Source organism: Amblyraja radiata, chromosome 27 (assembly GCF_010909765.2).
Source record: "Amblyraja radiata isolate CabotCenter1 chromosome 27, sAmbRad1.1.pri, whole genome shotgun sequence".
NCBI classification, from domain to species: domain Eukaryota; kingdom Metazoa; phylum Chordata; class Chondrichthyes; order Rajiformes; family Rajidae; genus Amblyraja; species Amblyraja radiata.
This window is the reverse complement of record NC_045982.1, coordinates 32,338,261-32,365,336: the sequence shown is the minus strand read 5'-3', so window position 1 is coordinate 32,365,336 and position 27,076 is coordinate 32,338,261. Positions and strand designations below refer to the sequence as shown.

The 27,076-nt window shown below is 47.1% G+C and overlaps 1 protein-coding gene across 1 annotated transcript in view; it reads left to right on the top strand.

The window, feature by feature from the left end:
• Nucleotides 1-27,076, top strand: part of grik3 (glutamate ionotropic receptor kainate type subunit 3) — a 579,584-nt gene that overhangs the window by 438,330 nt on the left and 114,178 nt on the right. Inside the window, exon 12 of the mRNA XM_033045484.1 lies at nucleotides 6,335-6,453. Coding sequence (XP_032901375.1) covers nucleotides 6,335-6,453 — 119 coding nt within the window. The remainder of the gene's footprint in view (nucleotides 1-6,334; nucleotides 6,454-27,076) is intronic.

The window sequence follows — 27,076 nt, the reverse complement described above, 5'->3', positions numbered from 1 at the left end:
ATGCTCTGTCCCTTGCCATAGGTAAGTCGATAGGGCACTTCTGGCGCAGTTGATGGCACTGTAACTGAGCCCCTCATCATACTGGAGGCTGGCCAGATATTCCAGAACAGACGGGATGTTCATGTCTCTGATACCATGTTTGATACCACTGGGAACCATGGTTGTGTAGGCCAATCGGGTACTACCAATACCAGATGCAGAGTCTTGTTGTATTTCCTTAATACCCGACTGATGAGGCAGGAAAAGGAGGGAATGCGTAAATAAACAATCCCCCCCCCCCCCCCATGCAGCGAAAATGCATCTGTCGCCGCTGCCCCAGGGTCTGGTTCCCATTAAACATAATTTGATAACTGGTGGTTAAGTCTGGATGCGAATAAATCGATATCTGGTGTTCCATATTTGCTGTGATATCAGCAAATACTATTTTATTCAACATCCATTTGGTGTTTTCATTAAATTTGCCTGACCTGGTGTCTGCCACTGAATTTAGTCTTCCTGGTAGGTAAGTGGCTGATATCCAAATATCTCTCTGGATACACCATTGCCAAATTGTGTAGCCAGATTGTCACATGATGTCGATTTGTTTCCACCCTGTGGTCAATGTATGCTACCACGGTGGTATTGGTATTGGTGGCTCCCCACCCAAGTGCACTTGCATCAGTTTGTAGTACCATGGAAGGGTTACTGACAATGATTGGATTGGACCAAGCCAGATGTTATCTATCCACCATTTTAGTTCCATTTTAGCTTGATTGGTAGTTTCACAGATCGGTCAAAGTGACCTTCATAATTTAGAGTGCTTGTATTTTGCTCTCTGTAAGTTGTGGTAATGTAGAGGTCCAAATTGTGTGGCTGGAAAGGCAGCCATCATTATGCCAATTACTTTTGCTACCAATCTGATGGATGGTTTGCTGATGTCAGTGAGGTTATTGCAAGCCTCTATTAAATCTCTAGCCTTTCCCTTAGGCAGAGTCACCGACATGTGAACTGAGTCAATGGTGAAACCCCAGATAGTCCATAGTAGTGGAAGGCGTTAGTTTAGATTTAACTGGATGAAAATGAATCCCAGTTTTCCAAATAACTTTTCTGTGGCTGTGACAGTTTGTTTGGCCAATTCCCAAGTTTTGCCCACAATGAGTATGTCATCTAAATATGCCATGACCATGTGTGTACGTTTCCGTAGAAACGCTAGGCTGGTTTCAAAAGTTTTGTGAAACAGCCTGGGGCTGATGAGAACCCATTTGGCAGTGCTTTATACTGTCAGAGTTGTCCCATCCAGTTGAATTTTAAGTAACATCTGTGGTCACCTCGTATAGGCACTGAATAGTAAACATATTTTAAATCGATGCTGGCCATTGAAGTAACCTTTGGAAATTAATTGTTAAGCAGTAACAAAGGTATCTATTTTGTCAGATCTATGATGATGCGATAACCATCATCTTTTTTGTTTTTGATAAATATATTGGACACGAATTCTAATGGTTCGTGTTGAGTTTTCTCAATTACACCTTTTATGTAAAGCCGCTTCAGTTCAGCTTGCGCTTTTGATTTTCCTTTATCAGAAGGCATGAACATTCGGTTCAGTATATGTTGAACTGGAGGGCTGTACTTGTGTATAAACTCTATTGTATATCCCTGGATACTGCTTTAGATGTAAGTATCGGTTGTTATCATGCTCCATGCATTCAGAAAAGAGTGTAATCTCCACCCAATCTCCGTGCTCCCTGTATATTGTAGGGAACCAGACCCACCTACCTCCATAGTTACCAGTGGCAGGTTTACTTTTTGTAGGTTCTTCGCTGCTGTTGTCGCACTGGGTCTGGATTTTCGGTTTGGTTGGCGTTGGAGGTCCCCGCAGGTTCTCTTGTTCCTGCACCCCCTGCACACTTGTCTTTCCTTCTGCGGACCCCTCTTCCAGGTCAGCCCAGAACTGACCCGCAGTGCTCCCCTCTGATGAGGTAGAAGCACTGTGCAGCCCTTCAAGAGGTACTGCTGTGGGTTTATCATAGGGCCCACAGTGACCCGACTCCATCTCCCCGAGTCTGTCACGTTGGAGCAAAGCTCCATACACCGCTCCATCCCGCTCCAGCGCTCTCGGGCGCTGGCCGCCCGCGGTTGTTCAAAGTCGGACTCCTCTGAGTCCACGACCTTGTTTGTTTTGTGTCTAGCCTTTCCGCCCGGCCGCGTGGATCTGGCCGGTGCGGAGGCGACATCGGGCACAGCTGATCCCACTATCGGTAATCCGAGTGCCGCTGGCTGCTGCTGGCTGCCCGCTGCTCCGCGGTCCTCCTTCTCCAGCTTTGTCCTTACTGTCCTTCCGTGGAGTGGATATGGCCGGTGTGGAGGACATCTGGCACAGCTGATCCCATCTAGCCCACCAGCTTTGTCGCAGCCCGTTGGTTTCTCCACCTGCAATCAGCATGGTAAAAACATAAAAAGACCGCAGCTCTTACCTGCAGGTCCAGGTTAAAATTGTCGTTCCACCCCATCTGCTGCCGTTATTGACTTCCCGCCGTCAATACCTTGAGCACGTTTTGGGTTTTGAGATCAGTATTGCGGATACCTGTCCCCATATGTCTCCAGATACACTGGTTAACACTAGGCACTTGCAATGTCTTGCAGTTACCTGGGGGTAAATGCCATGCAATGGCGTCAGACATAGCCTGTGTCTGTAGTTTGTTACTAGACAAATAGTCCACACTGGCTGCAATTTTGGGCTCCAGGTCTTCCCCGGTTAGGTCTGGCTGGAAGAATTGGTTCACCATATCCAGCATGCCTTATTTCACCCCAGGGCTACTGGGGGTATGTGGTTCTGTGACCCGTTCAGAGTCTGACGAGGAGGAGACACTATGCAGCCCCGCAAGGGGTACCGCTGTGGGGCTTATTGGGTGCCCACTGTGGCTAGCCTCCCTCTCCCGGAGTCTGCCACTTTGGAGGATCTCCTGGAGCAACCGCTCTAACCGGCCCCCGTGCTCACGGGTACTGGCCGCTCGCGGCTGCTCCTCGTCATGCAGCCGGTCAAACCGGCTCCAGTGCTCTCGGGCACTAGCCGCTCCCGGCTGCTCGTACTGCCCCGTCCGCTCGAACCGGCCCCGGTGCTCACGGGCACTGGCCGCTCGCGGCTCCTCAAAGTCCGACTCATCTGAGTCCGGCATTCGTGGGGTCTTTCTCTTCGCTTTCTCGCCCGGCCGAGAAGTGGATTTCGCCGTAGCGGGAGCGAAGTCGGGCACAGCTGACTCCAATTCAGAAGATTCCCGTGCCGTCGGCTGCTGCTGTTTCTGCTGGCTGTCCGCAACTCCGCGGTTCTCCCCCGCCAGCTCTCCCGCAGCCTTCATGGATCCGGTCCATGTCTCCACCTAAAAGGTAAGTGCAAGGAACGCAGAGTCTTCTTACCTGCTGTTCCCGACTTTCAAATTCTGGAACGCAGTCTCCTTACCTGCTGTTCCTGGCTTTCAAATTTTGCCGCTAGGGGAACGTCGTTCCCCCTTGCTGTGACTTGTTGCAATGCGTGTAGCGATATGACACGCATGCGTCCTGGCGGGGTTCTTCACGTAGTCACTCACGTGACTCCGAAATAAAATATAACATCTGTGCCATGGGGTCAAGCAGCTCATTGTGGTAAATTATGTCGAATAAATGTGGTGTTCTGAACAAAATAGCTTTTTTCTGTCTTTGCATCTTTGTGGTCTCTTGTCTCATCTTTTCAGACCAACATTCTCTCAATTTCATGGCTGATGTAGTTTCTCCATAACCCACTGTGTTTTGCCCTGCTGAAATCACTATTTTTGATCAGTTTAGTTTAGGTTAGAGATACAGCATGGAAACAGGGTCCAAGCGATCTCCGCACAGTAACACTATCCTACACACTCTAGGGACAATTTATAATTTTACCAAAGTCAATTAACCTACTAACGTGTATGCCTTTTGAGTGTGGGAGGAAACCGGAGCACCCGGAAAAAAGCCCACCCGGGTCTCTGGCGCTGTGAGGCAGCTTTACCGCTGCGCCACCGTGAACCTTGTCAGGAATAATTTGTAGCCCTCTATATGTAAAGAAAATTCAGTTCAAATGAATAGTTTTCATTCCCTTTGATAATGTTATCCTTGTCATCGTTCATTTACTGTAAAGGGCCTGTCCCATTTGGGCGTCATTTGTGCGTCACGCAAATGGCGCACGAAGATTTTGTACATCCCAAAATCCTGGGGCGCTGTGCGCGACCGTGCGTCACTGCCTACGTCACCATGCACCATGCGTGCGTAATGCGCACCGTGCGCGCACCACGTGTACGGCATGACGCGCGCCTGCATCGTGACGCGTAAATGATGTTGCGTAAATTACGCGCAAATGACGCCCAAGTGGGACAGGCCCTCTTTACTAGTTTTTTTACAAGTGACATGGTCACAGTGAAATTCTTCGTTCTGCCGCCTACACACAAACCATGCAAAGAGTCGCCACGTATTGGGCGACGACAAAGTCACAAAGTATAGAAATCTTTGAAGAAATCTCTACTGACACGTGGAAAACTGTTTTGTCTACATGTTGGCTGCAAGATTATGTATCTGGGGCGTTTAAGAAATAAACAGTAAGGATTATCACACAGCATTTTAAAGATGAAGTGCAAAATATGCTTCACATTTTCTTTCAAATAACAAGTCAAAGCCTCTTTTGGAGCTGTCAAGTGTGGTTAAAATGAAATCATTTCGTTTTAATGTTGGGCACACTGTAAACCTCAGTACATCCAAACTCAACAAAGTTTCACTGTCCTCCTGATTAAACTTTACTGACCCCATGCCTCGTTGTCAACCTCCCCTCAGCTAACAATGACCCATTCTAAATTTTCCTTGAACTTCATCCCCTTTGACCTCTCGTTTTCACACCTTACCCCACCATATCTCTGTGTCTCCCTTTCCCCTGAAGAAGGATATCGACCCGAAACGACACCCATTCCTTCTGTCCAGAGATGCTGTCTGTCCCGTTGAGTCACCGCAGCACTTTGTGTCTACCTTCGGTGTAAACCAGCATCTGCAGTTCCTTAAAAGACAAGTTTTTCTGTATCCCAAAGTAAATTCCAGAACAAATATACCCGATAATTACTTGTTGAAAATTAAATTGTTCGCAGCACTATGAACTTAGCTTGTGAAAAACAAGGGGATGACAGGTTGTTACAATGCAATTTCATTTATTTGTTCATTGCAAACTGAGGTTTTGATATTCATTCTGCATTACTTTGCTCTTCACATAAAGCAACGCACCGCCCACTCACAAAGGGCAAAACTATAGGGAATATTTTAATAATACAAAGCCCAACAAGTCATGTCCTTTCTGTCACGCAAGAAAGTGATTAGAATGTACAAAATTACCACTGGAAATAAATGGTGAGTCACCAAGAAAAATCTGTCGACCACACAATAGACACGAGAGCAAGGATAGAGCGATATCCACAGGATGGAAGGAGACCTGCGTGTAGAATAAATACCAGCGTAGAATCACTAAGGTCAGCAATTATAAGGTTTTTTGAACTGGAATTTAATTTAAAACACAGACGAACATTATTGAGTTTTGGTATAATTTAGAGTTACAGCACGGAAACAGGCCCTTCAGCCCACCAGGTCTGCGCCGACCAGTGATCCCTGCCTTCACCCATTAGGGACAATTTTTACATTTACCAAGCTAATTAACCTACAAACCTGTATGTCTTTGGAGTGTGGGAGGAAACCGACGATCTCGGAGAAAACCCACGCAGGTCACGGAGAGAGCGTACAAACTCCGTACAGACGGCACCCGTAGTTGGGATCGAACCCGGGTCTCCAGTGCTGCATTCACTGTAAGGCAGCAACTCTATCACTGCACCACCGTGCTGTCCTGTGGGGACATTATATCTAAAATATCAACTAAAAAGAATTAGGCTGAATGTGCTGGAAGTTTGATGTGCAAAAATGCCAGTTTCTCTCAATGGCTCATTTGATGGTAAACAAATATTTTTTGCTGCACTCAACATTAATCTATCTTTTCTTTCACGTGGTGAACAGACCTGGATGGAACAACCAGCAATGTCTGCTGTGTAGGAAGGAACTGCAGATGCTGGTTTACGCCGATGGCAGACACAAAGTGCTGGAGTAACTCAGCAGGTCAGGCAGCATCTGTGGGGACAAGGAATAGGTGACCTGATGAAGTGTCTTGACCCAAAACATCACCAATTCCTTTTCTCCAGAGATGCTGCCTGACCCGCTGAGTTCGTCCAGCATTTTGTGCCGATCTTCAGCTATGTCTACTTTTGAAATGTTGATGCTTCAGCCTTTCCATTCAATGGTGTCTTTGTTCTCCTTCCCGTTGCAGGTTCAGTCCATATGAATGGTATGATGCTCATCCTTGCAACCCTGGGTCTGATATAGTGGAGAACAACTTCACCCTGTTGAACAGCTTCTGGTTTGGAGTTGGAGCTCTTATGCAGCAAGGTGAGATGTGTTTCATCTGGTGTTCTCCTCTCAATCCTACTCCATGTCATTGAAAGATGCAATGATTCTATGATACTGTATCGTCATATGTGCCTCGTGAAATGCTTTGTTTTGCATTCAACCTGGTAAAATCATGTAGCAGACTTCACCTGGGCAGTACACGTTTTGGTGCCGGCAACATTACAGACGTTCACCGAGAGTATGCCTGCCGCTGTACGTGGCAACAGCCACTCTCCCTGCCGGGTCTCCCCTTGATTGGGCCTTTCCCATTGTGTCCAAAGCTGCGATGTGCTCCATCAGAACCAGAGTGTGCAGCAGAGCTGCCCGTGGACAAGTAAAACATGCTCCGTAATGTTGGAGTGCTCAGTGTCTGCTGTTTTTCCACTGATGGACAAACTAACAAACATGAAAACTGCTGCTGTTGTAGGTATCTGGGAATGGTGCAATAGGTCCTGAATATTCACACCATCATATCTTGAGATTAAAGTTAATCTCTACACCACACAAGGAAATAGGTGACTGTGGAAAAAGAAATGTACCCAGAAATTGGATTGTGTTTTTTTTTTGCTCACTACACAATCCCATTTCAATGAACAGAAATGTGATGGAAAATGAGGAACCAAATGACTGGACCCCCAAGTATTTGGTTTTAGTTTAGTTTGGTTTAGAGATACAACACGGAAACAGGCCCTTTGGCACACCGAGTCCACACTGACCAGCGATCCCCGCACATTAACACTATCCTACACACACTAGGGACAATTTATATATTTTTATACCAAGACAATTAGCCTACAACTCTGTACGTCTTTGGAGTGTGGGAGGAAACTAGAGCACCCAGAGAATACCCGCGTGGTCACAGGGAGAATGTACAAACTCCATGGGGACAGCACCCATAGTCAGGATCGAACCCGGGCCCCTGAGCATCTCTACCGTGCCACTGTGCCACAAAGCGATCAAATGCCAGTGAACAGTCGCCCCATCCTCCCTTAAATGAAGAATATCCTGGTCTCCAAACAATTGACAGAGAAACCAAACTTCGCGTCTTGTTTCCAAAGGTACGTCCTTAGACGCCCATAGATTGTAATACTGCCGCATAATCTACCGCTGCACCCCCATGCCGTCCAAAAGGTGGATAGGCAGATGGTTGGATAAAGTCCAGAGATGAAAAGAGAAAAGGTGTGAGACAAAAGAATTGCAGAGTTCCAAATTGTGAAGCCAGAGAAATAGCGTCAGGAGTACGTACTGTGTAGGAAGGAACTGCAGATGCTGGTTTAAACTGAGAGATAGACATAAAACGCTGAAATAACTCAGCGTCAGACAGCATCTCTGGAGAAAAGGAATGGGTGACGTATCGAGTCTAGATCCTTTATTTCAACCTGAAGAAGAAGTGCGACAGAATAGATGGCCTGTGGGAGAGCCAATTATTCTGGTGGCTTGTTTTCCGGATGACTACCTGTGGCTGTGCTGAAATTATCCTCTTTATTCAGGGCGGCAGTGATTAGTTTAGAGATACAATTGTACAATTTTATAGAATTATTATCCAATTTATTTACTGTCATTTGAACCTCAAGTATGAAGTTCAAACGAAATTTGGTTTCTGCTGTCATACAACAAGAAAAGAACCAAGACACACAACCAACACAATTTACACAAACATCCATCACAGTGAATCTCCTCCTCACTGTGATGGAAGGCAAAGCCTTGTCTCTCCCCTGTGTTCCATTCTTCTCCCGATGTCACCGTCCACCGGACCTGCGGCTGGAGTCTCCGAGCTCGGGAGTCAGGTCGAAGCTGCGCACCGCCACAGCTCTCCATGCTCCGAAGCTGGCCAGCTCCACAATGGTAAATCCGCAGGCTCCGCGACTGGAGCCCCCAGGTCATTCCGGTTGGAGGCCGCTCCATGGTGCTACGCCCCAACGACAACGGAGACCCGACATGGAAAAGGTTGGGTCCAGCATGGAAACAGGCTCTTCAGCGTACCGAGTCCACACCAAACTGTTCTCACTAGTAATTTGATACCTCACGTTCTCATCCACTCCCCATATGTTATAGGCAATTTACAGAGGCCAATTAACCTGCAAAGCGGTGTAGTGGGACATTTGGCCGACAGTGAACGGGGTGAGCTGTGTATGGGCAAGGTGGAGAAAGGGCGATGAACACATCACATAGAGAGAGGAAGGTGAACCGATGATAAACCAAACAACCACAACATCATCCTGCTGTGATACAGAGCAGCAGTCAATATGGCTTTTACAGCACAGTCACTTCACAACACAACAACATTTAGCAGCACATTAAAATCTAGATTTTTTCCAGATATAAATCAGAAGTGACTAAGGAAGGTTTAAAACTTTGGAAATCATTTTTTTTGTTCTTAATGGGCAGTAGAGTCAGAATCTTTGAATATTTTTAAAGCAGAGGTTGACAGATTCTTGTTATGCAAGGCGTGAAAGATCCTTTTTCTCCAGAGATGCTGCCTGACCCACTGAGTTATTCCAGCACTTTGTGTCTATCTTTGGTGTAAACCGGCATCTGCTGTTCCTTGTTTCTACACTATCATCAATTGTGAGTAGTTGAAAAGCTTAGGTTGGGATTGATTTTGTTTGGTTTTGTAAACAGAGAGAGTTTGAATGGTTTTTTTATTCAAGTCTGAAGAATTGTTAATCTGTTGTGAATGTCATCACTTCAACTTAGAAAAATAACAAATTCTAGGCGGCACGGTGGCACAGTGGTAGAGTGGTTGTATTACAGTGCCACAGACCTGGGTTCGATCCTGACTACGGGTGCCGTCTGTTTGGAGTTTGTACGTTCTCCCCGTGAACTGCATGGATTTTCTCCTGGAATCTCTGGTTTCCTTCCTCACTCCAAAGACATACGGGTTTATAGGCTAATTGGCTTGGTATAAATGTCAATTGTCCCTGGTGTGTGTAGGATAGTGTTAATGTGCGGGGATCGCTGGTCTGTGTTGACTCAGTGGGCCAAAGGGCCTGTTTCATCACTGAATCTCTAAACTAAACTAAAACTAAACAAAGAGTTGAAATTAATGCAACTGAAAACAAAATGCTGCAATACAGAAAACCCAGAATACACCATGTTGATTGAGCTGAAAGGGTTGATGGAATCTCCAACATGTATGTGTATGTTGGTGCATCTGCAACTGTACATGACACCTTGTCCTGACTCCTTAACTGCAGCCTACATTTTACATAGAACATGTAAATGTTCCTTTAGCTCACAATGTCTTTGCCAAACTCAATGCCAAGTTAAACTAATCTCATTTGCCTCTACATAATCCATATGCTTTAATTCCCTGCATATCAATCAGTTTTTAAATGTTGCTTAAATGCTGCAATCATATTATATTATTAAATCTGTGGCAGGTTTGATCTCAGACACATGAGGCAGAAAACCACAATAGCCCATGTTCATATCTTCACATGTTCAGAGAAATATAATCACCATCTAAATACCCGATTATCCCATTTGACTAACCATATCACAGACATTGCCTCGATCCTATTTCCCTCCCATCACCATCTCTGTAGCTTAAAACCACCTTTCTTTCCATTTCCCAATCTCTGCCCTGAAATACTACATTTATTTCCGCAGATGCTTCCTGATCTCTGATTGTTTCCAGCATTTTTTGTTTTTATTACAGATTTCCAGCATTTACAGTGTTTGTTTTGTATTTTGTTTGATTAGCTTAGTTTAGTGATACATCATGGAAACAAGTCCCTCGGCCCACTGGGTCCACGCCGACCATCGATCACCAGTTCATGTAAATTGCTCATTCTAAGCTTCGCCCCAGTCTAGTTTCAGTCCAAAAACATTGAATCAAGCACTTGAACAACTAATCTTTATTTTAACAAAGTGAAATTACAGTTCAACTACTGTACCTATCCCACCGCGGGTTCGATCCTTGTATCTGCCTGATCAAGCCATCTAGGCCTCGCTAAAACAGAGACACTCCAGAAGGTCACGCAGTCCCAAGCGCTCTCCCAGAAGATCGACGCTGGACCTCATGGCAGCGGACTTTTATATGTCCTGGGACCTCGAGGGGGCGAACCACATGGGGGTAGTCTCTTAATAATCCAATTACAGATATCGATTAACCCCATGCATAACAGACATTTCCCTTACCCAATAATACAGCAGCTCAATATAACCATATAACCATATAACAATTACAGCACGGAAACAGGCCATCTCGACCCTTCTAGTCCGCGCCGAACACGTATTCTCCCCTAGTCCCATATACCTGCGCTCAGACCATAACCCTCCATTCCTTTCCCATCCATATAACTATCCAATTTATTTTTAAATGATAAAAACGAACCTGCCTCCACCACCTTCACTGGAAGCTCATTCCACATAGCCACCACTCTCTGAGTAAAGAAATTCCCCCTCATGTTACCCCTAAACTTCTGTCCCTTAATTCTCAAGTCATGTTCCCTTGTTTGAATCTTCCCTACTCTCAGTGGGAAAAGCTTATCCACGTCAACTCTGTCTATCCCTCTCATCATTTTAAAGACCTCTATCAAGTCCCCCCTTAACCTTCTGCACTCCAAAGAATAAAGCCCTAACTTGTTCAACCTTTCTCTGTAACTTAGTTGCTGAAACCCAGGCAACATTCTAGTAAATCTCCTCTGTACTCTCTCTATTTTGTTGACATCCTTCCTATAATTAGGCGACCAAAATTGTACACCATACTCCAGAATTGGCCTCACCAATGCCTTGTACAATTTTAACATTACATCCCAACTTCTATACTCAATGCTCTGATTTATAAAGGCCAGCACACCAAAAGCTTTCTTTACCACCCTATCTACATGAGATTCCACTTTCAGGGAACTGTGCACAGTTATTCCCAGATCCCTCTGTTCACCTGCATTCTTCAATTCCCTACCATTTACCATGTACGTCCTATTTTGATTTGTCCTGCCAAGATGTAGCACCTCACACTTATCAGCATTAAACTCCATCTGCCATCTTTCAGCCCACTCTTCCAACTGGCATAAATCTCTCTGTAGACTTTGAAAATCTACTTCATCATCCACAACCCCACCTATCTTAGCATTCATCTGCATACTTACTAATCCAATTTACCACACCATCATCCAGATCATTGATGTACATGACAAACAACAGTGGACCCAACACAGATCCCTGTGGCACCCCACTAGTCACTGGCCTCCAACCTGACAAACAACCATCCACCATTACTCTCTGACATCTCCCATTCAGCCACTGTTGAATCCATCTTGCTACTCCACCATTAATACCCAACAATTGAACCTTCTTAACCAACCTTCCGTGAGGAACCTTGTCAAAGGCCTTACTGAAGTCCATATATACAACATCCACTGCTTTACCCTCATCAATTTCCCGAGTAACCTCTTCAAAAAATTCAAGAAGATTAGTCAAACATGACCTTCCAGGCACAAATCCATGTTGACTGTTCCTAATCAGACCCTGTTTATCCAGATGCTTATATATATTATCTCTAAGTATCCTTTCCATTAATTTGCCCACCACTGACGTCAAACTAACAGGTCTATAATTGTTAGGTTCACTCTTAGACCCCTTTTTAAACAATGGAACAACATGCGCAGTACGTCAATCCTCCGGCACTATTCCCGTTTCTAATGACATTTGAAATATTTCTGTCATAGCCCCTGCTATTTCTACACTAACTTCACTCAATGCCCTAGGGAATATCCTGTCCGGACCTGGAGACTTATCCACTTTTATATTTCTCAAAAGTGTCAGTACTTCCTCTTCTTTGAATCTCATAGTTTCCATAGCTACTCTACTTGTTTCCCTCACCTCACATAATTCAATATCCTTCTCCTTGGTGAATACCGAAGAAAATAAATTGTTCACTATCTCCCCCATCTCTTTTGGCTTTGCAGATAGCTGTCCACTCTGACTCTCTAATGGACCAATTTTATCCCTCGTTATCCTTTTGCTATTAATATAGCTGTAGAAACCCTTTGGATTTACTTTCACCTTACTTGCCAAAGCAACCTCATATCTTCTTTTAGCTTTTCTAATTTCTTTCTTAAGATTCTTTTTACATTCTTTATACTCCTCAAGCACCTCATTTACTCCATGCTGCCTATAATTATTGTAGATATCTCTCTTTTTCTGAACCAAGTGTCCAATTTCCCTTGAAAACCATGGCTCTTTCCAATTTTTACTATTTCCTTTCAACCGAAGCAGGGACATAAAGATTCTGTACTCTTAAAATTTAATCTTTAAATGTCCTCCATTTCTCTTCCACATCTTTCCCATAAAACAAACTGTCCCAATTTACTCCTTTTAAATCCTTTCGTATCTCCTCAAAGTTAGCCTTTCTCCAATCAAAAATCTGAACCCTAGGTCCAGTTCTGACCCTCTCCATAATTATATTGAAACTAATGGTATTGTGATCACTGGTCCCGAACTGTTCCCCAACGCATACCTCTGCCACCTGACTCGTCTCATTTCCTAACAGGAGGTCCAGCACCGCCCCTTCTCTAGTAGGTACTTCTATGTATTGCTGCAAAAAACTATCCTGCACACATTTTACAAACTCCAACCCATCCAGCCCATTTACAGAATGTGTTTCCCAGTCTATGTGTGGAAAATTGAAATCTCCCACAATCACTACCTTGTGCTTACTACTAATATCTGCAATCTCCTTACATATTTGCTCAATACATTGTATTCAAACCGGACTTCTCGAGGAAGCCAACTTAGAAACATTTACCCTGATCTGCAATAAACCCAGACAAGGCTCAATACCTCATCCAATCAACACTCGGCAAAGTAGAACTCTGCAACATTATTTATGATTATTTACAAGGTGTATGTCTGGTTTGCAGCCAACCAATCCATTCTATGCATTTTGCACCTAATTGACAGGGTCTGCAGATGTTCTTATTTTTTCTTGCTACTTGTATGTAGGCTCTAGACACACTGGCACCACTCCGTAGCTTGTCCCAGCTCTGAAGGGAGCAATTCCAAATTGACCAAGTCTCCCAGCAGCCCTGAAGCTTTTACCCCATTTTAAAGTCCTAGCCTCTCCAATTTGGCCGGGAATAACATTCACACAGGCTCTATGTTAACCCACTTTCTCGTCCTTTCCCTACATGTTTGGGGCAAGTTTGTAGATGCCAATTAACCTACAAACACACACGTCTTTAGGATGTGGGATGAAACCAGAGCACCCAGAGGAAACCCACTCAGACATAGAGTTAGTCATACAACATGGAAACAGGCTCTTCTGTCCAATATGTTCATGCCAACCAAGTCACAGGTCCCACCTGCCCGCGTTTGGTACCTATATACCTATAACCTTCCTGATCCATGTACCTGTCCAAATGCCTTTTAAATGTTGTTATAGTACCTGTCTCAACTACCTCCTCTGGAGCTCATTCCATATACCCTCTGTATTAAAGGATTGCCCCTCAGGTTCCTATTAAATCTTGCACCTCTCACTGGAAACCTATGTCCTCTGGTTCATGATTCCCCTACTCTGGGGAAAAGGCTCTGTGCATTTACCTCTCTTCTCCTTCATGATTTTATACACCTTTATAAGATCACCCCTCACCCTCCTGCGCTCCAAGAAATAAAATCCTAGCTTGTTCAACCTCTCTCTATAGCTCAAGTCATGTCAACAACCTCATAAATTTTCTCTGCAGTCTTTCCAGCTTGTCTGCATTATTTTTGGCTTAAGGGAGAAAGTGAAAAACTCCACACAGACTGTACTCGAAGGTCAGGATTAAACCGGGTTCTTGGCGCTGTGAGGGAGCAGCTCTACCAGCTGTGCCATTGTGCCACCATAGTGCTTGTTGATGAACTGAAAACAGGGCTCTAATGTTGACCTCCAAAATACTCTTTTAATCAGGCTTTACTGTTCTTATGATGTATAAACATGTTTGAGGAGTAGAATTAGGTCACCAAGTCAGCTCCGCAATTCAATCATGGCTGATCTATCTTTCCTCAACCCAATTCTCCTGCCTTTTTCCCATAACCCCCGTCACCCTTAATATTCAAGCATCTGCCATTCTGCGCCTTAAACATATCCATTGATTTGGCCTCCACAGCCGTCTGTGGCAATGAATTCCACAGATTCACCATCCTCTGACGAAAGAAATTCCTCCTCATCTTTCTAATGGTATGTTCTTTTATACTGAGGCTATGGCCTCTGGTCCTAGACTCTCCCACTAGTGGTAACATCATCTCCACATTCACTCAATCCAGGCTATTCGGTAAGCGATCCCTCCCTCATCCTTTTAAACTCCAGCGTGTACAGGCCCAGTGCCGTCAAACGCTCATCATATGTTAACCCACTCATTAATGGGATCTTTCTCGTAAACCTTCATTCCAGGGTTCGTTCTCGTAAACCTCGTACACAGCATGGGTTTTGTTCGAAATATACAGCCCCAAAAGGGTTAAAAGTATTACGTCGTTTTTGAAGAGAGGGGAAAAAAACCTAATCTGGTGAAACAAAATCAATTATCATATGTTGTACACCAAGCAATAATTTTCCTGTTAACATTCAATATTTCAATTTTTCAATCTATTTTGCAAGGGTATTAAAAAATATCTCAGTGATGAAAACTGCAATAAAAATCCTGCACTTAAAATGTCATTGTACTGTTGAGATATATTGGAAGCAGCTCCAGATTGCTTCTTAGAATAGTAATTTGATGTGATGTACTTTCATGTGGTAAAAAAAAGCATTTCAAAGCAGCTGTCAATTCTTATTGATTTTTTCAAAAGGCAAATTAAAATATTTTCACACAGACACATCCAGCTTTGTGATCAGTCAGTGTGTTTAATACACTTCCCTATTAATTCTATGAGAATAGACACTGGAGACAGACCAAAAATGCTGGAGTAACTCAGTGGGGCCGGCAGCATCTCTGGAGAGAAGATATGGGTGACATTTCAGGTCGAGACCTTTCTTCAGACCAGAATCAGGGGAAAGGGAAATGAGAGATATAGACCTTGTAGTGAAGGGATATAGAACAAATGAATGAAAGATATACAAAAATGTAACAACAATAAAGGAAACAGGCCATTGTTAGCTGTTTGCTAGGTGAGAATGAGAAGCTGGTGCTACTTGGGTGGTGGAGGGATAGAGACAGAGGGGATGCAGGAATTACTTGAAGTTAGTGAAATCAAAAATACCACTGGGTTGGAAGCTGCCCAAACAAAATATGAGATGTTCCTCCAATTTGTGTTTAACCTCACTCTGACAATGGAGGAGACCTAGGACATAAAGGTCAGTGTGGGAATGGGAAGGAGAATTAAAGTGTTTAGCATCCGGGAGATCAGGTAGGTCCAGGTGGACTGAGTGTCTGGACCTGGGATACGTGGTCTCACCAAGCTTGAATTAAAGACATTTAATGGATGCAAAATGATATCCAGAGGTTAGCCATTGCTTTGTGTTAATTAGGTAGCAAGACGTTTGCAGGGCAGTCTCAAAGACTTGCCACCCTAATTCCTAATAAAGTACTAATTAGAAAATCATCTGCAAACATCAGTCTGCTTATCAGGGGCACAGGGAAATGCACCAGAGCTCATTGCTCATTCAGTGTTGCGCATTGTGCAAATAGATGATGTATCATAGTCGGCTGCCCGGTGTGATAAATACATCTCCACAAGTGAGGAAGCATTGTGTGTTTAAGCTAGGAAAATAAGATCATTTTAGTCTGCATGTTACGAATTATAGTTCATATATTATAGGAAAATTAGGCCATTCGGCCCATCAAGTCTACTCCATCATTCAATGGATGGCCAAGTCAATGTTTTTTTTTAAGGCAAAGATAGACAGACAGAGAGACAGAGAGACAGACCGTCAGACAGACAGACAGACACAGGCAGACACAGGCAGACAGACAGACAGACAGACAGACAGACAGACAGACAGACAGACAGACAGACAGACAGACACAGGCAGGCAGGCAGACAGACAGACAGACAGACAGACAGACAGACAGACAGACAGACAGACAGACAGACAGACAGACAGACAGACAGACAGACACAGGCAGACCGACAGACAGACACAGGCAGACAGACAGACAGACAGACAGACAGACAGACAGACAGACAGACAGACAGACAGACAGACAGACAGACAGACAGACAGACAGGACAAGACAATGTGATTAAGTGGAGAAGATAGATCAGCCATGATGGAATGGCACAGTAGACTTCAAGTTCAAGTTCAAGTGAGTTTACTGTCATGTGTCCCTGTATAGGACAATGAAATTCTTTCTTTGCTTAAGCACACAGAAAATAGTAGGCATTTACTACAAAACAGATAAATGTGTCCATATACCATGATATAAATATATACACACATGAATAAATAAACTGGTAGTGCAAATAACAGAAAGTGGTTGCTAATAATCAGAGTTTTGTCCGAGCCAGGTTTAATAGCCTGATGGCTGAGGGGAAGTAGCTATTCCTGAACCTGGTTGTTGCAGTCTTCAGGCTCCTGTACCTTCTACCTGAAGGTAGCAGGGAGATCAGTGTGGGGCCAGGATGGTGTGGGTCTTTGATGATACTGCCAGCCTTTTTGAGGCAGCGATTGCGATAAATCCCCTCGATGGAAGGAAGGTCAGAGCCGATGATGGACTGGGCAGTGTTTACTACTTTTTGTAGTCTTTTCCTCTCCAGGGCGCTCAAATTGCCGAACCAAGCCACGATGCAACTGGTCAGCATGCTCTCGACTGTGCACCTGTAGAAGTTAGAGAGAGTCTTCCTTGACAATCCGACTCTCCGTAATCTTCTCAGGAAGTAGAGGCGCTGATGAGCTTTTTTGATAATTGCGTTAGTGTTCTCGGACCAGGAAAGATCTTCAGAGATGTGCACCCCCAGGGATTTGAAGTTCTTGACCCTTTCAATCATCGACCCGTTGATATAAATGGGGCTGTGGGACCCCCTCCTACTCCTTCCAAAGTCCACAATCAGTTCCTTGGTTTTGCTGGTGTTCAGGGCCAGGTTATTGCGCTGGCACCATATGGACAGTTGCTCGATCTCTCTTCTGTACTCTGACTCATCCCCATCAGTGATACGCCCCACAATAGTGGTGTCGTCAGCGAACTTGATGATGGAGTTCGCACTGTGGTTCGCTACGCAGTCATGGGTATAGAGTGAGTACAGCAGGGGGCTGAGCACGCAGCCTTGAGGTGCTCCCGTGCTGATTGTTATTGAGGCTGACACATTTCCACCAATACGAACAGACTGTGGTCTGTGGACGAGGAAGTCGAGGATCCAGTTGCAGAGGGATGCGCAGAGACCCAGTCCTGCGAGTTTGGTAACCAGTTTGGAGGGGATGATTGTGTTAAATGCCGAGCTGTAATCAATGAATAACAGCCTGACATATGAGTTTTTGTTGTCCAAGTGGTCCAGTGCGGAGTGGAGGGCCAGCGAGATCGCATCCACCGTTGATCTGTTGTGGCGGTATGCGAACTGCAGTGGGTCCAGGTTTTTGTCGATGTAGGAGTTGATTTGGTCCATGATCAACCTCTCAAAGCACTTCATCACCACCGGCGTTAGTGCCACTGGTCGATAGTCATTGAGGCACGTCACCTTACTCTTCTTGGGCACCGGTATAATTGATGCCCTTTTAAAGCAGGTGGGGACCTCAGACCTCAGAAGTGAGAGGTTGAAAATGTCCGTAAAAACTCCCGCCAGTTGGTCCGCACAGGTTTTTAGAACACGGCCGGGTAAACCATCAGGTCCAGGTGCTTTTCGGGGGTTCACCCCTCTGAAGAATTTCCTGACATCGGCCTCTGTGACTGAGACTGAAATGCCATCACAGCGAATGGGGGATCGGGAAGGCACATCAGTATTCTCCCTGTCAAAGCGTGCGTAAAACGCATTGAGCTCGTCAGGTAGTGATGTTACACCGGCATTCGAGCTGCCTCCTGGTTTTGCCTTGTAGGAGGTGATTGCATTCAGACCCTGCCACAGCTGCCGAACATCTGTCTCGTCCTCCAGTTTGGAGCAGAAGTCCCTTTTGGCCTTTTTGATGGCCTTACCAAGGTCGTATCTGGTCTTCATGTAGGCCACTGTATCGTTGGATGTGAATGCCCTGTGTCTGGACTTCAGGAGAGTGCGGATCTCAAAGTTCATCCAAGGTTTCTGATTGGGAAACACTCGGAAGGTTTTTGTAGGGATGCAGTCCTCCACACATTTCTTTATGAAGTCTGTAACGACTGTGGCATATTCGTTCAAGTCCGTTGCCGAGTCCTTGAACATTGCCCAGTCTACAGACTCCAAACAGTCCTGGAGTTGTTCTTCTGCCCCCCCCCCCCCCGACCAGCTCTGTGCTGTCCTCACTTCTGGGGGTGCGCTCTTTAATTGCTGCTTGTAGGCAGGAAGAAGCAGCACCACGGTATGGTCGGACTTACCGAAGTGAGGGCGAGGGATAGAACGATAGGCATTCTTGATGGTGGTGTAGCAGTGGTCGAGGGTGTTAGGTCCTCTGGTGCAGCAGGAGACATGTTGGTGGAAGTTGGGGAGTGATTTCTTGAGGTTCGCCTTATTGAAGTCCCCAGCAATGGTGGTAAATGCCTCGGGGTAAGACGTCTGGTGCTTGTTGACCACGGCCTGCAGCTCCTCCAGTGCCAGACGGACGTCTGCCTGGGGTGGGATGTAGACCGCGGTCAGGATAACGGAGGTGAATTCTCTCGGGAGGTAGAAGGGACGGCACTTCACCACCAGATGTTCGAGGTGTGGAGAGCAGGAGTTGGACAGGACTGCCACGTCGGAACACCACGCAGAGTTGACCATGAGGCAGACGCCCCCTCCTCTCCCTTTCCCAGATGTCAGGGTACGGTCCATGCGGTGGATGGAGAACCCTTCAGGCTGGACCGCTGAGTCTGGGGAGCTGGGGGTGAGCCATGTCTCTGTGAAACAGAACACAGAGCATTCCCTCAGCTCCCTTTGATAAAGCAGTTTTGCCCTTAAGTCCTCCACTTTGTTTTCAAGGGACTGTACATTAGCCAGTAGGATAGTTGGGAGAGGGGGCCGAAGTCCCCTGCGCTTCATTCTGACCAGAAGTCCTGCCCGACGGCCACGTTTCCGGACACAATGGAGGCTTCCCCTTTGTTTCCAGGTACTGTACTTGCTGTACCTGCTGTTTCTGCGGACCTGTGCTGGAACGGGGATTCCCTCACAGACGGCAGCTCCAGCTCCGTAACGAACAGGGGTTCCCTCAAAGTCGGCAGCTCCAGCTCCGTTGTTGCTGGGAGATCCAGCCCGTCGGCTCTGGGGGTCATCCCGGGGTTTCAAGGTACAGTACCTGTGATCCGCAGTCGGGTCGGGAGTTCCACAGCCAGCGTGGGAAAGTTTAAAGTCCGGGGTTCCCGCAGCTACGGGAGATCGCGAAATTGCGAGAGCGTTGAGGTGCTCAAGCAGGTTGTCCGAAACGGCACCGATTTCTGCCGTTTTTCTGATCCAGGTAAGTTGTTGGAAGTTGTAGTTGAGCCTTTTATTTTCCGGAGCTCCGCAAAAGTCGCCGCAAGCAGGCGCCATCTTCACATCTTCACAAGGTGAAGGTGGAGACCCAGTTTTGACCCAAAGAAGTGATTGTTTGTGGGTTGATTGAAGCTCTGTAAAATTGCCCCTAGTGTGTTGGGAGTGGAAGCGAACGTGGGATAAGATAGAACTAGTGTCAATGGGGAATGGGGTGTCCTGAACTCAGTGAGCTGAAGGGCCTGTTTTAATGCCGTATCTTTCAATCAATCAATCCATAAGAGTAAATGTGTCAGCTTAGATTTGCAGGGCCACACAATATGTTCCTGTGCTGTATGACTCAATAACAATTAATTGATAAAATATAATGAAAATGAAAGAGGACACCTCAAACTTTAGAGATGCAGTGTGGAAACAGGCCCTTTGGCCCACCAAGTCCATGCTGACCAGTGATCACCCTGTACACTAGCACTGTCCTACGTAGAGTCATAGAGCCATGGAGTGCTACAGTGTGGAAACAGGCCCTTCGGCCCAACTTGCCCACACCGGTCAACATGTCCCAGCTGCACAAGTCACATGTCCTCAAGACGTACAGGAGACAATTTACAGAAGCCAATTAACCTACAAATCTGTTCATCTTTGGAGTGTGAGAAGGCAGATTACTATCTAAATGGTGTCAAATTGGGAAAAGGGGAAGTACTTTGGGATCTGGAGATCCTTGATCATCAGTCAATGAAAGTAAGCATGCAGGTATAGCAGGCAGTGAAGAAAGTGAATGGCATGTTGGCCTTCATAACAAGAGGAGTTGAGTATAGGAGCAAAGAGGTCCTTCTGCAGTTGTACAGGGCCCCAGTGAGACCACACCTGGAGTGTTGTGTGCAGTTTTGGTCTCCAAATTTGAGGAAGGACATTCTTGCTGTTGAGGGAGTGCAGCGTAGGTTCACAAGGTTAATTCCAGGGATGGCGGGACTTTCATATGCTGAGAAAAAGGAGCGGCTGTGCTTGTATACTCTGGAATTTAGAAGGATGAGAGGGCATCTCTTTGAAACATATAAGATTATTAAGGGTTTGGGCATGCTAGAGGCAGGAAACATGTCCCCAATGTTGGGGGAGTCCAGAACCAGGGGTCACAGTTTAAGAATAAGGGGTAAGCCATTTAGAACTGAGATGAAGAAACACTTTTTCACACAGTGAGTTGTGAGTCTCTGGAATTCTCTGCCTCGGTGGAGGCCGGTGGAGGCCGGTCCTCTGGAAACTTTCAAGAGTGATCTAGATAGGGCTCTTGAAGATAGCGGATTCAGGGGATATGGGGAGCGGGGTACTGATTGTGGATGATCAGCCATGATCACATTAAATGTGCAGGCTTGAAGGGCCGTATGGCCTACTCCTGCACCTATTATCTATTGTCGATTGTCTAAGAGTATTGGTTTGTATTACCTGCTAAAATTTAACAACCAAACACATATTAGGTTGTTCCAATGATTCAGAATCTTTCCTGCTTACTTTCTGTTGCTGAACATTATCAGAACATAGACAAAAATAACCTAGAGAAGAGTGAAAATCTGTGTGAACCTGCCCACTGCTACTTCTGAGTAGTTCTCCAGAGATGCTGCCTGACCCGCTGAGTTACTCCAGCATTTTGTGTCTATGTCTGAATTATCCGCAGTTCCCTCCTGGACACTTCTGGTTACCCTCTGTCCTGTCACACATCTGATCCCAGGAATTTTGGAATAATACGAAACCCCAGGAGATCTTGGAATTTCCTGAGCTTCTCAAGATATGGTCAGGTCTCTGTCATGTTTAAGGCATCTTGAATAAATGTTGTCAAATACTTACAACCCAACAGTATGAACATTGAATTCTCAAATTTTAGGTAACTAACCAAGAACAACCCCTTCCCCTTTCCCACGTCCTTCCTATATCCATTCCTCTGACTTCACATTTCATTCCTCTTCCCCCCTCTTCTCATAGCCTTTTGTCTTCTTCCCATTTCCTGCCTTTGTCCACACATCTGCAAACCTCCCCCCCCCCCATCCCCCCCACCTATATCCACCTATCACTTGCCAGGCGTTGTCCTGGCCCCACCTCTATTACAGCCTTCTCCTCTCTACTACAATCAGTCTGAAGAAGGGTCCTGACCCAAAACATTGCGTATCGATGTTTTACACAGATGCTGCCTGTGCAGTTGAGTTACTCCAGCGCTTCAAGTCTTCTTTGTGTAAATGTTGAGTTGTTTATCTTTTCTACTACAGGAGTTATTTAATGTAAAAGGTCGCTCGATTGAACTTGCCCGACACTGATATGTTTGTTGTCGGCTGGTTCGTGAGAACAATGTCCTCGTGCTTGGAATGATAAAATGTCAGACGCTATTTTACTTGCATCTGGACTTTGCAATTCAACGGGAGATGTAGTACCGATCTTTAGCAGCATTGTCCTTGTGTATAATAGTTCAGAAAATTGCTGGGAAATTATCATCTTTGCATCAATGTATAACAATTTCAGCTCTAGTGCTCCAGTCTATCCACGGAGTGAAGACGCTGTGGTCGGGCAAGCAAGGAAGAGCTAAGAATCAGGTTCTGGTGTTGAGTTGGTGAGCAAGGTCAAAGGCTGGTTGAAGGAGAGGTTATTGAGCAGAATGATCCTAGACTAACAGAGGTTGAATGCAGACACCAAGAGCTGGAGTAACTCATTGGGTCAGGCAGCATCTCTGCAGAAAAGGAATAGGTGGCGTTTCGGGTCGACATCCTTCCTCAGACTGAAGAAGTTTCTCTTTTCTTTTCTCCAGAGATGCTGCCTGACCCGTTGAGTTATTTCAGCTTTTTGTGTCTATCTTCGGTGCAAACCAGCATCTGCAGTTCCTTCCTCCAGAGGTTGAATGTAGCTCTGCAAGCGAGATCACTGCCAGGGTGCAGATGGGGAGATGAAAGAATGGGATGAGATTAGGCTACTGGGTAAGGATCGTGGGGTTGAAGCTACGGTTAGGAATTGGGGAAAAGACCCAGCAGAGTTGTCGATGATGATTGGAAATGATCGAACGTTGGGGCAGGGACACAGTGCCAGAAGGCTGGGCCATCAGGGTCTTACGGGTCAGCGGGAAGAAAATTATTGAAAATGATGGTTGGGGGAGTTGGTGCTGTGGGGCAAAAGCATTTGGTATTGGTTTATTCTTGTCACATGCCACAGAGATATAGTGAAATGCTTTGTTTGTGTGCTATCCAATTAATGTCATAGAGTCAAAGACTGATACAGCGTGGAAACAGGCCCTTAAGCCCAACTTGCCCACACTGGCCAACATGTCCCATCTACACTAGTCCCACCTGCCTGCATTTGGTCCATACCCCTCCAAACCTGTCCTATCCATGTATTCATGCACATGTCTAATTAAATCAGATAATCTGTATTCACGTGGGTGACAGATATCCAACAGCCCCGCACTCTCACCCACACCCACACCCCCACTCTCACCCACCCCCCACTCTCACCCACCCCCCACTCTCACCCACCCCCCCCCTCTCACCCACTCTCACCCACCCCCCCCTCTCACCCACTCTCACCCACCCCCCCACTCTCACCCACTCTCACCCACCCCCCCACTCTCACCCACTCTCACCCACCCCCCCACTCTCACCCCTCTCACCCACCCCCCCACTATCACCCACCCCCCCACTCTCACCCACCCCCCACTCTCACCCAACCCCCCCACTATCACCCCCACCCCCCCACTATCCCCACCCCCCCCCCGCTCTCACCCACTCACCCACCCCCCACTATCACCCACCCCCCCACTCTCACCCACTATCACCCCCCCCCACTATCACCCCCCCCCCCCACTCTCACCCCCCCCCCCTATCACCCCCCCCCCCCCGCTTCACCCACTATCACCCACCCCCCCACTATCACCCACCCCCCCCCCACTCTCACCCCCCCCCCCACTATCACCCACCCCCCTACTATCACCCACCCCCCCCCACTCTCACCCACCCCCCCACTCTCACCCACTCTCACCCACCCCCCCACTCTCACCCACCCCCCCCCTCACCCACCCCCCCCTCACCCCCCCCCCCCACTCACCCACCCCCCCCTCTCACCCCCCCTCTCCACCTCTCCCCACACCCACTCTTACCCCCCCCCCCACCCCCTCCACCCCCCACCCCCCCCCCCCCCCCCCCCCCCCCCCTCCCCCCCCCCCCCCCCCACCCCCCCCCCCCCCCCCCACCCCCCCCCCCCCCCCCCCCCCCCCCCCCCCACCCCCCCCCCCCCCCCCCCCCCCCCCCCCCCCACCCCCCCCCCCCACACCCCACCCCCCCCCCCCCCCCCCCCCCCCCCCCCCCCCCCCCCCCCCCCCCCCCCCACCCCCCCCCCCCCCCCCCCCCCCCCCCCCCCCCACCCCCCCCCCCCCCCCTCCCCCCCCCCCCCCCCCCCCCCCCCCCCCCCCCCTCCCCCCCCCCACCCCCCCCCCCCCCCCCCCCCCCCCCCCCCCAACCCCCCCCCCCCCCCCCCCCCCCCCCCCCCCCACCCCCCCCCCCCCCCCCCCCACCCCCCCCCCCCCCCCCCCCTCACCCCACTCCCCCACTGTCACCTACACCCCCACTCTCACCCACTCCCCCCCACTTTCCCGCACACCCCCCCACTCTCACCCACACCTCCCCACTCTCACACACAGCCCCCCTCTCACCCCCACTCTTAAGGGGCTGTCCCACTGCGGCAACCTTATTGTCGAGTTTAGAAGAGTTTAGAACTTGAAAAAGTGTCATGTTGAAGACCACCTTCGAATAAGTAGAAGACCAGCTTCGACTAGCTTCGAGAAAATTGGACACTAAATAGTGGAGAGTGAAGACGACCTCCTTCGATCTCCTTCAACCTCCCTTCGACTATGTTGAAGACTATCTCCGACTACCTTTGACTACCCTCGATTACCTACGAATAACATGCCGACCTATTACGACCTACTTCGACTAAACCTACGAGTAAAAAAAATATTGATTTTTCCATGGTGACCTGTCTACAAGTGTTGACTGACCTTCCAGTGATTCCAGTATTTTCTGCTTTTACTTGCAATTTCCAACATCAGCAAGTTTTATTTTTGGTTTTTAATTTAGAACTTGGCTTTGATGTAAGAGAATCTCTTGAAGACACATGAGAAAATAGACGCAAAAGTAATGGAGGATCTTTCCCCTCTCCCCATTACCAAAGCAGCTGTGGCTACATCAGTGGCTAAAACCAACACACAAAGTGCTGGAGGAACACAACAGGTCAGGCAGCATCTGGGGATGAGATGTCTAGTGACATTTTGGGTCAAGACCCATCTTCAGATTGCCTAGAACATGTGGTGTGTGTTGCTAAATATCAGATACTTACACACATTTTCTTCGTTAGACTGGGTTAGAGTGGGCGGATGGAGCCTCCTGCAAATAGGTCTTCCATACTTTCCTTCACCCAACTCTTAAAATAGGTTGAATATTGATTTCTCTAACTTCAAGTAACCCATGCATCCCCTTTCTCTTCAAAACGTCACCTATTCCCCTTTTTACAGAGATGGTGTATTTTTGTGTCTATCTTCTCTTAAAATAGGTTGTACTACTTGGGGGGGAAGCAAATTGTTGGAGGAGCTCAATGGGTCAGGCAGCATTTGTGGATGGAAATAGACAGTAGTGCCAAAGTGGCACAGCGGTAGAGATGTTGCTTTACAGCACCAGAGACCTGAAGTTGATCCTGACTATGGGTGCTGTCTGTACGGGGTTTGTATGTTCTCCCCGTGACCACGTGGGTTTTTTCTGTATGCTGCGGTTTCCTCCTATACTCCAAAGACATACAGGTTTGTCGACTACATGGCTTTGGTTACATTTTAAAGTGTGTATGATAGCACTAGTGTATGGGGTTATCACTGGTTGGTGCAGGCTCGGTGGCCTGAAGGGCCTGTTACAGCAATGTATCTCCAATCTTTCAGACTGTCCCAATTCAAATTATTGTGTGTCCATTTCCCGCAATAGATAGAGGCATAGTGGCATTTAAAAGACTTTTAGATAGGCACATGGGTATGCAGGGAAGGGAGGATTATTGGTTATATGCAGGTAGATAAGAGTTGGTGTCAGCAGCATGTTTGAGATGGACATTGTGGGCTGAAGGGTCTGTTCTTGTGCTGTTCTGTTCTCTGTGCTATGTTCCTTTATTTTGATGTTCCTGTTACCTTGGTTGTTTTGATGATTGTGAATTCTTGCTGCATGTCAGCACCAATATTGTTCTCTTATTAATCGTTGGAGACTTGGGGTTATCATGTGACCTGGTGCATTGCAGGCTTGTGAGTAATCTGCCATTAGAGACTTGCGGGCAAGTTATAAGTATCCACCTAAATGTGGTAATTGCCGGCTATTAGAAAGCGGAGGTGTCACATTAAGTGCAGAAATAGAGAGTGAATCCTGCCTGTTTGCACTCAGGCTAGTACTGTCAGCTTTTTAGTTTAGTCTAGAGATACAGTGCAGAAACAGGCCTTTCAGGGTCACTGAGCCCGCATCAACCAGCAATCCCCGCACATTAACACAAGCCTACACACACTAGGGACACTTTACACTTATACAAAGTATACAAACCAAGCCAATTAACCTGCAAACCTGTAAAGGGCCTGTCCCACTAGGCGATTTTTTAGGCGACTGCCAGTGACTACGATAATGGAATTCACCAAAGTCAGCACCGGCGACAACCTACGTCACCTGGTGACAACCTATGCCATCCTGGCAACAACCTACAACAACCTATGTCAGGAGAAGACAAGCTACAACAAGCCCATGGTCGCTGACTGTCGCCGAAAAGTTTTGAACATTCCAAAATCCAGCGGTGACCAGGAAGACTCTACAACTCTTTGGGCGACTGAGGAGACGACTCACGACCATACAACCCGGCGATCGTGTGCCGACAGCCCAGTCGCCGGCAGTCGCCTAAAAAATCGCCTAAGTGGGACAGGCCCTGTCTTTGGAGTGTGGGAGGAAACTGAAGATCTCGGAGAAAACCCACGCGGTCATGGGGAGAACGTACAAACTCCATACAGACAGCACCCATAATCGGGATCGAACCTGGGTCTTCAGCGCTGCAAGCACGGTAAGGCAGCAACTCTGCCGCTGCGTCACCGTGCCTGGCAGAAGGA